The 12733-nt window shown below is 41.7% G+C and overlaps 1 protein-coding gene across 1 annotated transcript; it reads right to left on the bottom strand.

Moving 5' to 3' along the window:
- Positions 1 to 786: 786 nt before the first annotated feature.
- LOC147428313 (uncharacterized) lies at positions 787 to 1875 on the bottom strand. Its single transcript, XM_086496828.1, has one exon. The coding sequence runs from the start codon at positions 1873 to 1875 to the stop codon at positions 787 to 789; it is 1089 nt and encodes a 362-aa protein (XP_086352954.1).
- Between the last annotated feature and the right edge of the window lie 10858 nt (positions 1876 to 12733).

Genomic DNA, 12733 nt, shown 5'->3' with positions numbered 1-12733 from the left:
TGTCTAGGAAGCCTGCAACATCTTCACCCACCTTACCAATGAAAGTTAGAAATGCTACACTTGCCATTGTGAGAGTGAGGATAATAAACTTTACTTGAATATTGTTTTTTTTAATTAAAAGATTCAATACATGAGTGTTTGGTAGATGAAAAATATACTATACGAGGATAAAAATAACTACATCAAAAGATACTTCATGGTTAATCATAGGGAGGATAAAGGATAGAGAAGAAGTGTTTATCTCTTGCAGTCGCTCTTTGCCAAACATGGTTGTAATGAGCTACTAGTAGAACATCTTGCGCTTTAAGATTACTTTGCTTGATTGAATTCTTTGTGGTGCATAAGTGTTGTGGGTTAGGTCAACACATGAACATCATGCACAACAAGAATGACAATCTACTCCACCATGCTTTATCAACAACAATTCAGACACAGTAAACATGACTACTCAAAGAATATCAGAGTAAGCAGAGACAATACACTGAATAGTTGTTGCACTGCACCATCATCATCACATTCATATCAGAGAACAGATACATCGTGCGCAGATACATTCCCCACTTATATAGATAAATCCGACTTAACTACCCAGTCACAAGACATTCACCAGACTGCAACTGAAAGACAGTTACATCCGACTTGGCAAAATACAGCTCAGTAAATATCCGATAAGTCAAAATCCGACTTAGCTATTCAGAGTCAGTTTCTAACATGTGCCTCTCAACACATGGCACGTCCCGGTGGTAGATTTCGTAGAAATCTGACCCGGATCCACAGATCCCTTGATCAGGAATCCACCCTCTGCTGCACAGCTTCTTCCTTACTCTGGTCCTCAGCATTCACTTTATGATCCACCAGCTCTGCTTCCTTTACTGCATCTGACTCTGCTGCATCATCTTTTCCCATTTTCACCTCTTGTGCTATATCTGCAATCACAGTATCAATCTGCTCTTCTGCAACTTTCTCCTCAGCTACATCCTGCATCAAAAAACTATTAGTAAAATTCTCCTCTTTCTTTTCTGCCTCTGCAAGCTGCTGTCTCTGATTCTCTTCCATCTGCTGAACTTGCTGCTTCAAACAGTCTCTCTCCTTTTGCAATTCCTCCACTTCCTTCAACAATTGTGCTTCTACCTCATGCACTAACCCTGCCTTTATCACCTCATATGGATACTTAATGACAAATCTCATTCTCTCCTTGGTCTTTTGCCACATCTCCTGTGCAACCAAAGCTAACTGCTGCTTGAGGATAGACACTTCTCCTTCTTTCATTAATACTGCACTCAAGCTAATTTCCTCCTGTGCCAACATCTGTTGCTCTAGTACCTGCAAAGGTTCCAATCTCAACCTCTGCATCTCCACAGTGACCTGTAACTCTGCATTCCTCTTTGCCATGTCTTCCAACTCCAAAGCAACAGCTGCCTCCACTTTCTCAGTCCATTGCTTAAACTCCCCCAATGATCTCTTCACTTTTGCTAACTCCATCTTCTGTTTCCCCACTGTTTCCTCCATATCCTGCTCATACTTTACTTTCATCATAGCTATCTGCTCTTCAAACTCTTTCACCTGTGACACCTGTCCTTTAAACTCCATCAACTTTTCTGCATTCCTTTCAGCTTGCATACTCTGAACCTTCAGCATATTATTCTGCTGCCTCACAAATTCCTGCACCTGCTGCAGCATCTGAACTACTTTATCACTGTCCAATTTCCCAGTATCTACTGATACTCCAGAGACTTCCTCAGCACTAAAGTCTAATCTGGAAAACACTCTGCTGACTGGTTCAGACTTCTTCCTCTTGTTGGATAGTGTGAAAGCCTTACCAAGCTTTATTGGTGTTTCCTTTGCTTTTACCTGCATTGGTGAATCAACATCCATGGTGCCAAAATCTGCAAACTGCATTTTTGCTGTGATTTCTTCAAAGGCCTCTCCTGGAGTATATTTGGCTTTAACCAAATCCTCATAAGCCTCCATATGCTTGGCATTAAACTTCACAAATCCTATCTTTTCAGAATGCACCATGATGGGCTGCTCAATCTGAACTGGCTGCTGCTCCTCCTGCACCAGTTTTTCTGCTTTCACAGGCCACCTTGCTTCACCACTCTGTACTCTCTGTGCAAAAAAGAACAATGCTGACAAGTAACCACATAACCTACTATTTGCCTGTGTCTTCCTCTTGTCTGAGGAATGAATCTCTGCTGCCAACTTTTCATACACCCAGTGAGCCCAGCTCACTTCTCCTCCCTGCTCTGCATAGCTCAATGGAGCAAAGTTTTCTTTTGACATATAGTCAAACTTCACAATAAAGCATAGCCTCTCCAAGTACCACTTAAGCTGCTCTCTCCTAGCATATGCCACATTCTTTAACATGTAATACTGCCTGCCTCCTTCTCTTGGACCAAACTCCTTTTTCAGTGCTTCCTCTGAACACTTTGGAATAGGTGTATTAGGATGCAAAGGCAGCTTGAACACCTCAGACACCAACTCCACACTGAGTATCACATGCGGTGACACTCTCCCCTTAGTCTTCCTAAGTATTTCCAACTGAGACTTTGCATACACATTGTTTCTACATTCTTCCCAAGGCAGAATCGCAAAATCATACAATCCTACCTGCTGCAACCATATGGCGTTGCGCTCTGCCTGACAATCTATGTCAACTTTGAAGTCCATAAAAGGGTCCATTAATGCTTGCATCACCTTACCTTCTGACACAGGAGTCGGCGTTGGCGTTTCCTCTTCTGCAGAGTCACTGTTTTCGTCTGCACTGCTAACGTCAAGCCGCATAGGCAAAGCTTTGCTTCTCAAACGTCGCCCCGAACCTTCGGTCTGCTCCTCATCAGGCTGTGGTTGCATGGCCATCAATTGCTTTGCTTTCGGCATGGCAGGACTGAATAAGACTTCTTCAAGCGAAAACCCGAATCCTCTGCGCTGCTGCATGTGAACTGGACGTACTGAACTTTTGTTGCATGTATGATTATACTCGCTGCACCATGCACACATATCTCCACCCGGTATCCTTGAAGTGCTACGAAACTTCTTTTCAGCACGCTCCCCGAGGCTATTAATCGGGCCTAATAATTTCTTATTAAAAATTCCGACTTGGTCAGTTCCGACACAGGTACTCTTCCAACATCTGCAATGCTGAATCGGATGTGCACTTTGGAACTGCCTGCTTCCTCCAACCTGTGAATTATATGGGATACTATGAAAAGACCTCCTAAAATCCATGCAAGCCAGCATTTTGCCTTTTCCTTTTGCTGATTCTGAATCTCCTGACTGTAGAGGTATTACAGTCATACAGGCTACACTTGGCTAGTCCAAATGAGGTGGCTTTCCCTGAAATTTCTTCAGCCTAAAACCATTAACTGCCTTTTCCACTCTTGTACCAAACACATCAGCTATGATGAATGTCCCTTGTCCTTTATCCTGCACAATCTGATATGGTCCCTGATATCTCAATGACAATTTACCAGGATGTGGTCCCAGCTTAGAGTTGTACAACATTACCCAATCTCCAACCTGGAAGATCTTGAACTTCACATTCTTGATCACCCATGCTTGTCTTCTTCTTTGTATGACTTCAGTAATGTAAGAGCTTACCAACCTATCCTCCTCCAGCTGCATCAGATATTTGTTCCTGTGTAGTACTGACAACTTTGGAGACTGCTTCGCTGCTGAGACTCTTAAACTTGGTACCACAAACTCCATAGGCACCACAGCTTCCAGCCCATACACCAGCTTGAATGGTGTCATACCAGTAGTGACTTTGAAAGCTGTTCTGAAGGACCATAAGGCAGAATCCAACTTATCATCCCAATCCTTCTGATTCTCTGTCACAATCTTTTTCAAAATCCTTATCAGTGTTTTGTTGGAGCTCTCAGCCTGACCATTAGCCTGTGGATGATATGCTGTAGACTTCTTGTGCATAATCATATGTGTCCTTGTTAGCTCTGAAATTACTTCATTCAGAAAATGAGTTCCTCTGTCACTTACCAGCTCCATTGGACACCCAAACCTGGTCATAATGTTATGATAAAGAAATCTGGCCACACTTGAAGCTTTATTATCCTTCAATGCTACTGCTTCTACCCACTTAGTGCAATAATCTGTAGCCACTAAAATGTATCTGCATCCCCTCTTGGAAGTTGGTTTAACAGGTCCTACAAAGTCCAAACCCCACTTTTGAAAAGGTTCCAAAAGCAAAATAGGATGATCCCCCATCCTATCCCTGTTTGAATCAGGTTGACCTGTTTTCTGACAAATTACACATCTTTTGGCATAATCATGTGCATCCTTTAAAACTGTGGGCCACCATAATCCAGCCTGCAAAATCTTCTTCCCTATAATATCTCCAGAGAAATGCCCTCCTGCTGTGCCTGAATGTGCTTCCTGCAAGACTGCACTTTGCTCAAATTCTGGCACACATCTTCTTATCACTTGATCAATTCCTTTCTTATATAGTGCCCCTGCAATAACTAAATAGGGTCTGGTTTTCAGTGCAAATTTTCTTCTCTGATCAGCATTGAACTCCCTTGGTATAGTTCCATCAGTCAAAAACATCAGCAACTGATCATACCAAGAATCAGTCACAGCAGTCTGCACATCAAACAGTTGAGCATCAGGAAGTGCATCATCTACCCCAGTAGGTGCTTCACCTGTTTCAATCCTGCTTAGATAATCTGCAATTACATGCTCCTTCCCAGGAGTATGCTCAATCTGAAAGTCAAACTCCTGCAACAACAACATCCATCTTGCAAGCCTTCCAGTAAGAAGTGGCTTCTTGATCAAATACAACAAGGCCTGATGATCAACATGAAAAACTATCTTGTTCCCCAACAAGTAATGCCTGAACTTATTCAATGCATATACCATCCCTAAAGCTTCTCTTTCTGTCACAGGATAGTTTCTTTCTGCACCTGTGAGAACCCTGCTTGCATAATACACAGGTATGAACCATCCCTTCTCCTTCTCCTGCATCAGTACAGCTCCTATTGCTATATCCGAGGCATCAACAAACACATGAAAAGGCAATGACCAATCAGGTGGCTGCAAAATTGATGCTACTGATATCATTTTCTTCAACATCTGAAATGATTTCTGCTGAGGTTCATCCCATACAAATGCCACATCCTTCTTTGTTAATTGAGTTAATGGCAAGCATACATTAGACAAATACCTCAAATATCTGGAGTGCCACTTTGTCTGTCCAACAAACCTCATTAACTCTTTAACATTGGTAGGAACTGGTGCTGCTTGAATGGCTTCTATTTTCTTGACATCTATAGCCATTCCTGCTTCTGACACCACATGTCCTAAAAGTATTCCACTCCTCACAGCAATTACACTTTTATAAGGATTCAGAGCCATCCTTAATTGTCTGCATCTTTCAAAACAGAGCTTCAGATGTAGCAGATGTTTATCCTTCTTTCCAAACACTGAGAAATCATCCACAAAGACTCTCATAAAGTCCTGTAAGTAAGGTTCAAACACCTTATGAGCAACAAAATTAAATGAAGGTGGTCCATTGGTTAACCCAAAACTCATCACTGTGTAGGCAAAGGCTCCCCATTCAGTTATAAAAGCTGTTTTATGCTGATCCGACTCAGCAACACTAATCTGATTATAACCAGAAAAACCATCCAGAAAGCTGTACATTTCATGACCAGCTACTGCATCCAACACAGCATCACAAAATGGCATAGGAAAGGGATCAGTAATGGTTGCTGCATTCAATTTTCTATAATCCACACATACTCTTAAAGCTCCATTTTTCTTTGGCACAACCAGTATAGGAGACAACCATGATACTTCATGTACAGGTTTAATGAACCCTGCTGCCAGGAGCTTATCAAGCTCCTCCTTCACCTGTTTGGCAAAGTTAGGATTCATTCTATATCTTTGTTGCACAATTGGTTTTGCACCCTCTTTCAAATTAATCCTATGCTGATGTAGTGCTGGGTCAATGCCTCTCACCTGAGAATAATCCCAAGCAAACACATCCTTATAATCAACCAATAATTGCAACAGCTGTGCCAGAAATTCCCCTTGAATGTGTGCACTCACTTTGACCATTCTTGGTTCTGCCTCTGTTCCTAAATTCAGCTCCTGAAGCTCATCCTTCTCTACCCTGCTTGATGCCCCAAACTTCTTTTCATAAATTTTCTCAGCCATATCCGTGGCCTCCTTTTCTTCCTGCTGAATCTGTTCCTTATCAGACATAGCATATTTCTGGTCCACCAACTGTAACAGTTCCTTACCCTGCACTGTCTGTCCTGGTGCTAAACCTGTATCTGGCTCATCCTGTTCCTTACCTTGTTGTAACATGCTTTCCACATCTACTTCAAACACAGGTACAACAGTTGGATTGGCCTTCAAGAACTCTTCCTCTTGGTCATCAGTGACCTCATCAGCAAAATTAATAGTCTGAGCAAACAGTGGTTTCTCACTTAATGGAACCATCTTCCTTCCCCTCATACGTATGGTTACTTTCTTCTTCCCTTTCTTCAATATGACAACATTTTCTCCCCAGTCCTGTCTTACTTTAGCCAATCTGAACCAAGGTCTTCCTAACAGCATTTCATATGCAGCTGCTGAGTCTGACATTCTGAGTACAACAAAATTAACAAAAAAGGATAATCCTGACACCTGAATTTCCTGTGCTTTGAGAATTCCCAAAGGTTGTACCCTAGATTGGTTTGCCATTTTCACCTGAAAAGGTGCTGGAGCCAGAGCTCCCATCTCCATTCTTTTGTACACTGCCTCTGGTAAAATATTCACCCCAGAGCCTCCATCCAATAACACATCATCAAAATTTTCTCCAAGAAAGTGTACTTTAATAACTGGTACCACAAAGTCCACATCTGTTAGATCAATTCTATTTGCTGCTGCTGGAGAAAACTGCCTGTCCATTGTGCCAAGTCCATTCAGGTTCTGCAGCTTTCTGAACAATCTGTCTTTGAAAGCTGGAACCAATTGCAACAACTGATCCAAAGATAATTGAAGAGGTGAGCTAATAAGTATTTCAAACCAATCCTTATCCTGTTTATTCTCCACCTCCTTGCTCCCATTATTCTGCTCTTCCTTCTCTTTTGGGTCATCCTCAATATCCACCTGCTTTGCCTGGTGTTTGGCAATCCTTTTTGTAACCTGGTCTCTTACCCCTTTTTGCTCCTTCCAATCGAAAGGTGCTTTATCCTTAGACCTAGTCACTGCTAGAACTTCAACATGATCCTCCTGCACACATTGGTTGCCGTCACAAGCCCATTGATGTTCCTCTTCATTCCCTTGCTGCTCCTGTTCTTGGTCAGTATCTTGAATCTGCTCATCCTGAGAAAACACATCAAACAAGATTACATTTGCCTGAGCTGCTAGCTGGTTTTGCTGCTGCTGCTGTTGTTGCTGCTGCTGTTGCTGATTTCCAGGTTGATTGGGCTGATTATATCTCACAATGGGCATTCCCCTTTCTTCCCTATGCTTCACCCATAAAGCACAATTGGGACCTACCCAGTGATCTGGTGCACCACAGTACACACAGGGTCTCCTATTATTATTGTTCTCCTGCTCTCTCCAAGGAGGTCTAGGAGGTCTTGCCCTCTGAAATGGTGGTCTTCCCCTAAATGGTACTGCTTGATTTGCTCCAACTTCTGGTCTTCCTCTTCCTATGTTAGGTGCTGTCTGCCCTCTATTCTTTGGATTATACCAACAGCTAGCAGTGCTATGTCCATCCCTTTCACAAATGTGACAATACACTTTTTCTTTAGGTGCTACAACAGAATAACCAAACTTTTTAAGTTTGCCTACCGAATCTTGCTCAATGCTCTGCTTTTGCTTGACTTTCTTCTTCTTACTGCTCTGTTTCTTCTTTCTTTTTTCTGTTTCCTCATCATTGTCTGATGGTGAGTCTGAATCTGAGTTCCCACTGGAATCTGTGTCTCCAGATGCTTCATCTGAATCTGAGTCACTGTCTTCTTTTCCTTTTGCCTTGGTCATGCCAAGTCTCTTCTCCACCCTTGCAGCAGCAGTAACAAGGTCATCCAGACCTCCAGCAATATCAATGCTAGCTACTGCTCCCTTTAAGCTGCTTCTCAATCCTTTCAAAAAATAACCTGCTAACATTTCATTAGTGGGTCTTTCATTCCCCTGCAATCTTTCTACTAAAATTCTGAACTTCTGTGCATAGTCTTCAACCATCATCTTATTTTGCTTAATGTCTCTGAGTTTTCTCAGGACATCAGTCGGAGTCTTCTCCTTTCTAAATCTCTGCAGAAATGCCTGCTTCAAAGCATTATAAGTAGCAAAATGTGCAATGCCATATTGGCTGAACCAACTCATGGCCTTTCCTTCCAATGTGGCAGCAAACTGTTCCATCTTAACTCCATCAGCATACATCACCTGATAGCCACTTGCCTGCCACTTAGTTTCAAACTGTGCCACATGACAGTCAGCATCTTCCTTACTCCCTGCTCTAAACTTGGCTGCCTTGACCTTTGGGTTGGGTGGTGGTTGAGCCATTGGAATGGGTTGTGGTGGTCTCCTAGGTCTTTGCCTGGTAGCCCCCTGAAGTGGGTCAAACTGGATCCTTCTCCTGGTGGTTCTTCCTGCCAGGAATAAAGCTCCAATAAATTGCCTCACTCTCTCTTCTCCTGCTGCTCCTGATCCTACCCCTCCTTGGTCTACAGGTTGCTGCCTCTGAGCATCGGGTGATTGCTGATTGTCATGATCATAGTTAAATGGATCAATGTTTCCAGCCTGTGCTTGAGCCCTTGTGTAGTACACTCTTCCTACTCTCCTGTCTCCCTCTGACATACATCATTACTTGAAAATAAACGTTAACCCAGTGGGATCGCCAAATGTGTTGTGGGTTAGGTCAACACATGAACATCATGCACAACAAGAATGACAATCTACTCCACCATGCTTTATCAACAACAATTCAGACACAGTAAACATGACTACTCAAAGAATATCAGAGTAAGCAGAGACAATACACTGAATAGTTGCTGCACTGCACCATCATCATCACATTCATATCAGAGAACAGATACATCGTGCGCAGATACATTTCCCACTTATATAGATAAATCCGACTTAACTACCTAGTCACAAGACATTCAGCAGACTGCAACTGAAAGACAGTTACATCCGACTTGGCAAAATACAGCTCAGTAAATATCCGATAAGTCAAAATCCGACTTAGCTATTCAGAGTCAGTTTCTAACATGTGCCTCTCAACAATAAGGTTGATCTCTTGCGAAAGGTTAATGCATTGGGTCTATCACATGATAATGCGGAAAAGCTCTTTCCTTTGTGGAGGATGGTTATAGTCGGAGGTATAGATCTCTTGGTAGTCGAGATCAAATTTATACAAGTCCTCTTTGCATCATGTTGTTTCTAGCATTCCTAATCAAATGGCGATCATCACGGTTGTCGTCATTTCATTGAAGTCGTTAGAGAAAGGCGCGTACATGTGAGAGTGTGCACATGTGTATGAATGATGGTGATAGGAATTTGACTGTTTTCAGCTTATGGACTAATTTGTGAAAGCGTTTGGTAGTGATTGTGAGAGTGGGTTGATCTCTTGCGAAAGGTTAATGCATTGGGTCTATCACATGATAATGCGGAAAAGCTCTTTCCTTTGTGGAGGATGGTTATAGTCGGAGGTATAGATCTCTTGGTAGTCGAGATCAAATTTATACAAGTCTTCTTTGCATCATGTTGTTTCTAGCATTCCTAATCAAATGGCGATCATCACGGTTGTCGTCATTTCATTGAAGTCGTTAGAGAAAGGCGCGTACATGTGAGAGTGTGCACATGTGTATGAATGATGGTGATAGGAATTTGACTGTTTTCAGCTTATGGACTAATTTGTGAAAGCGTTTGGTAGTGATTGTGAGAGTGGGATGTGTGTAATTGTTCTTGAAAGAGCTTTAAGAAGGTGATTAGCTTCTTCTTGGAAGCTACTTGAGTACTCTAACAAAACAGAATGATTAGTCTAAACAAGAATTCAAGAGGATAAGCAGGAAAGCATATGGCTACTTTTTGAGGGATGATTACTTATGGAAGTATCCTAAACAAAATGGTATTACATTACAAAGGGTGGCGTAAAAAAGAGACTCAAGTAAAGCTCATGTAAGACTTTCATGACAGTTTACTATAAGGTGCAGCCGAAGTGAATGTTTAATTTTGCTCAAGATGAGTGCTCCGAACTGTGCTCAAGGGTTCCTTTTACTTACGGAAGGGAGAGCCTTCCGTTCCTTTAGTGAGAGAGTGCAAATGATCACAAACAAAGTGGGTAAACATTGTGAATGAAGGTGCATGAGATTGAGAGATAGAGAGAGAAGAATACAACGCCAGAATGTTGTCAAACCCTCCTTCGAAGGCTCCACTCTATGGCGAGAGCGGTCTATTATTGATTGCACAAATCTGGTACAGAGGTGCTAATGCAATGTTCTTGATGCTATGATATAATGAGGTCCTAGGTCGGTGAAGATGGCGACGATAAGGTGACGACAATGCTATTCTTTATGGTTGAAAATCGATATTTTGACCTTGCTGAAAACGCTGATGTAGCTGTTTCAAAACGCTGCTACTCTTCACTAGCTTTCTCTGTGGACAGCATGCTAAAAAACGCCAATAGGATAGGGCTGAAAAACGCTGGTTTGTAAACTACAAAAATGCTGGTTTGTATGTTGTAGATCCCTATGGAAAATGCTAGACCAAAGGGCTGATCTGCTACGAGAATGGCTGTTGAAAACACTGGGCTTTATCTGATGAAAAACGCCAGGCTTGCAAGAGTTCTTCCTTGAGAAGTTGCTAGAGATGCCTGTTTCAACTAATTGCCTGTGCACTTCTTTCTTCTTCTACTCTACTGAGTGACTACCAATTTTCTTTTATATTAACTTAGCAAATTTTCCCTACCCAGTTTCCCAACAAAGTCACTTATTAATAATAAGTGAAAAATGGCTAAAAAAGGGAAAATACGTCTACGCACTATAAAAATGCTCCTGATGGAAATCTGATGATCATGATGTGTGCAACCAAAAAATATGCATCTACTTTAAGTGCATGGATATGCATGGTCTGCGAACAGACTCACAAAAGTACCATAACACTTCCTAAGCTATACTGACTGAACTGAACTGAACCCTAGTCATGAAGTAGCCTGTCCACATACACATAGGGTTAGATGTGCATGTGACATCAATGGACTGGACAAAGGCATATATGTGCAATCTTCTCCAAGTTAAAAGAAAAATACTGATGAAAGGGTATGTGTAAAGATGTATCTCAATTTGTAGAGTCGTGTGTAACTTGTCAAATGTATTCAAATGTCCGACATCGTGATGGGTTGCACCCTACATATCCACTGGCCATGGACTATAAATGTGTCGTGGATCTAGTCACAATGCCTTTACGACTCTGACAGATGAAATATTTAGTTCTTGCGCATGAGAGGACCTAACTAACCAGGTTGAAGGGCGAGTATTAAGAACGAAAACCATAGAATTTATATACAGATTCCTTCTTAATGATATAATTTACTGTTATGATTGTGTGGGAAATATCACTGCAAACAGAGATAAATTGGATGTCAGGGAAGCAAGGGAGTTCTTTTCTATATTAGGAATCAACCTTTCCCCTACTACGGCTTACAATTATGAAGGCAATGGAAAGAGTGAAAGAGGACATCCTCCTATCATCAAAGCTTTGGCCAAGGCTTGCGAAGGAAGAGTTGGTGAGTGGCCAAAATAATTACTAAACTGAACTGAACCCTAGTCATGAAGTAGCATGTCCACGTACACATAGGGTTAGATGTGCACGTGACATCTATGGACTGGACAAAGGGATGTATGTGCAACCTTCTCCACGTTAAAAGAAAAATACTGATGAAAGGGTATGTGTAAAGATGTATCTCAATATGTAGAGTCGTGTGTAACTTATCAAATGTATTCAAATGTCCGACATCGTGATGGGTTGCACCCTACATATCCACTAGCCATGCACTATAAATGTGTTGTGGATCTAGTCACAATGCCTTTAGGACTTTGGCAAATAAAATACTTAGTTCTTGCGCATGAGAGGACCTAACTAACCAGGTTGAAGGACGAGTATTAAGAACAAAAACCATAGAAGTTGTATACAAATTCCTTCTTGATAATATAATTTACCGTTATGATTGTGTGGGAAAGATCACTGCAAACAGAGATAAACTAGATGTCAAGGAAGCAAGGGAGTTCTTTTCTATATTAGGAATCAACCTTTCCCCTACTACGGCTTATAATTATGAAGGCAATGGAAAGAGTGAAAGAGGACATCCTCCTATCATCAAAGCTTTGGCCAATGCTTGCAAAGGAAGAGTTGGTGAGTGGCCAACTACTACGGCTTACAATTATGAAGGCAATGGAAAGAGTGAAAGAGGACATCCCCCTATCATCAAAGCTTTGGCCAAGGCTTATGAAGGAAGAGTTGGCGAGTGGCCAAAATACTGACTGAACTGAATTGAACTCTAGTCATGAAGTAGCCTGTCCACATACACATAGGATTAGATGTGCACATGACATATGTGGATCGGACAAAGGGATGTATGTGCAACCTTCTCCAAGTTAAAAGAAAAATACTGATGAAAGGGTATGTGTAAAGATGTATCTCAATTTGTAGAGTCGTGTGTAACTTGTCAAATGTATTCAAATGTCCGACATCGTGATGGGTTGCACCCTACATATCAACTAGCCGT

Source organism: Adiantum capillus-veneris, chromosome 23 (assembly GCF_014529385.1).
Source record: "Adiantum capillus-veneris isolate H3 chromosome 23, ASM1452938v2, whole genome shotgun sequence".
NCBI classification, from domain to species: Eukaryota; Viridiplantae; Streptophyta; class Polypodiopsida; order Polypodiales; family Pteridaceae; genus Adiantum; species Adiantum capillus-veneris.
This window is presented reverse-complemented; position numbering and strand designations above follow the sequence as displayed.

Bases quoted from the DNA above. Each gene is read 5' to 3' on its own strand.
- LOC147428313 (XM_086496828.1), bottom strand. From the start codon at position 1,875: ATGGATGTTGATTCACCAATGCAGGTAAAAGCAAAGGAAACACCAATA.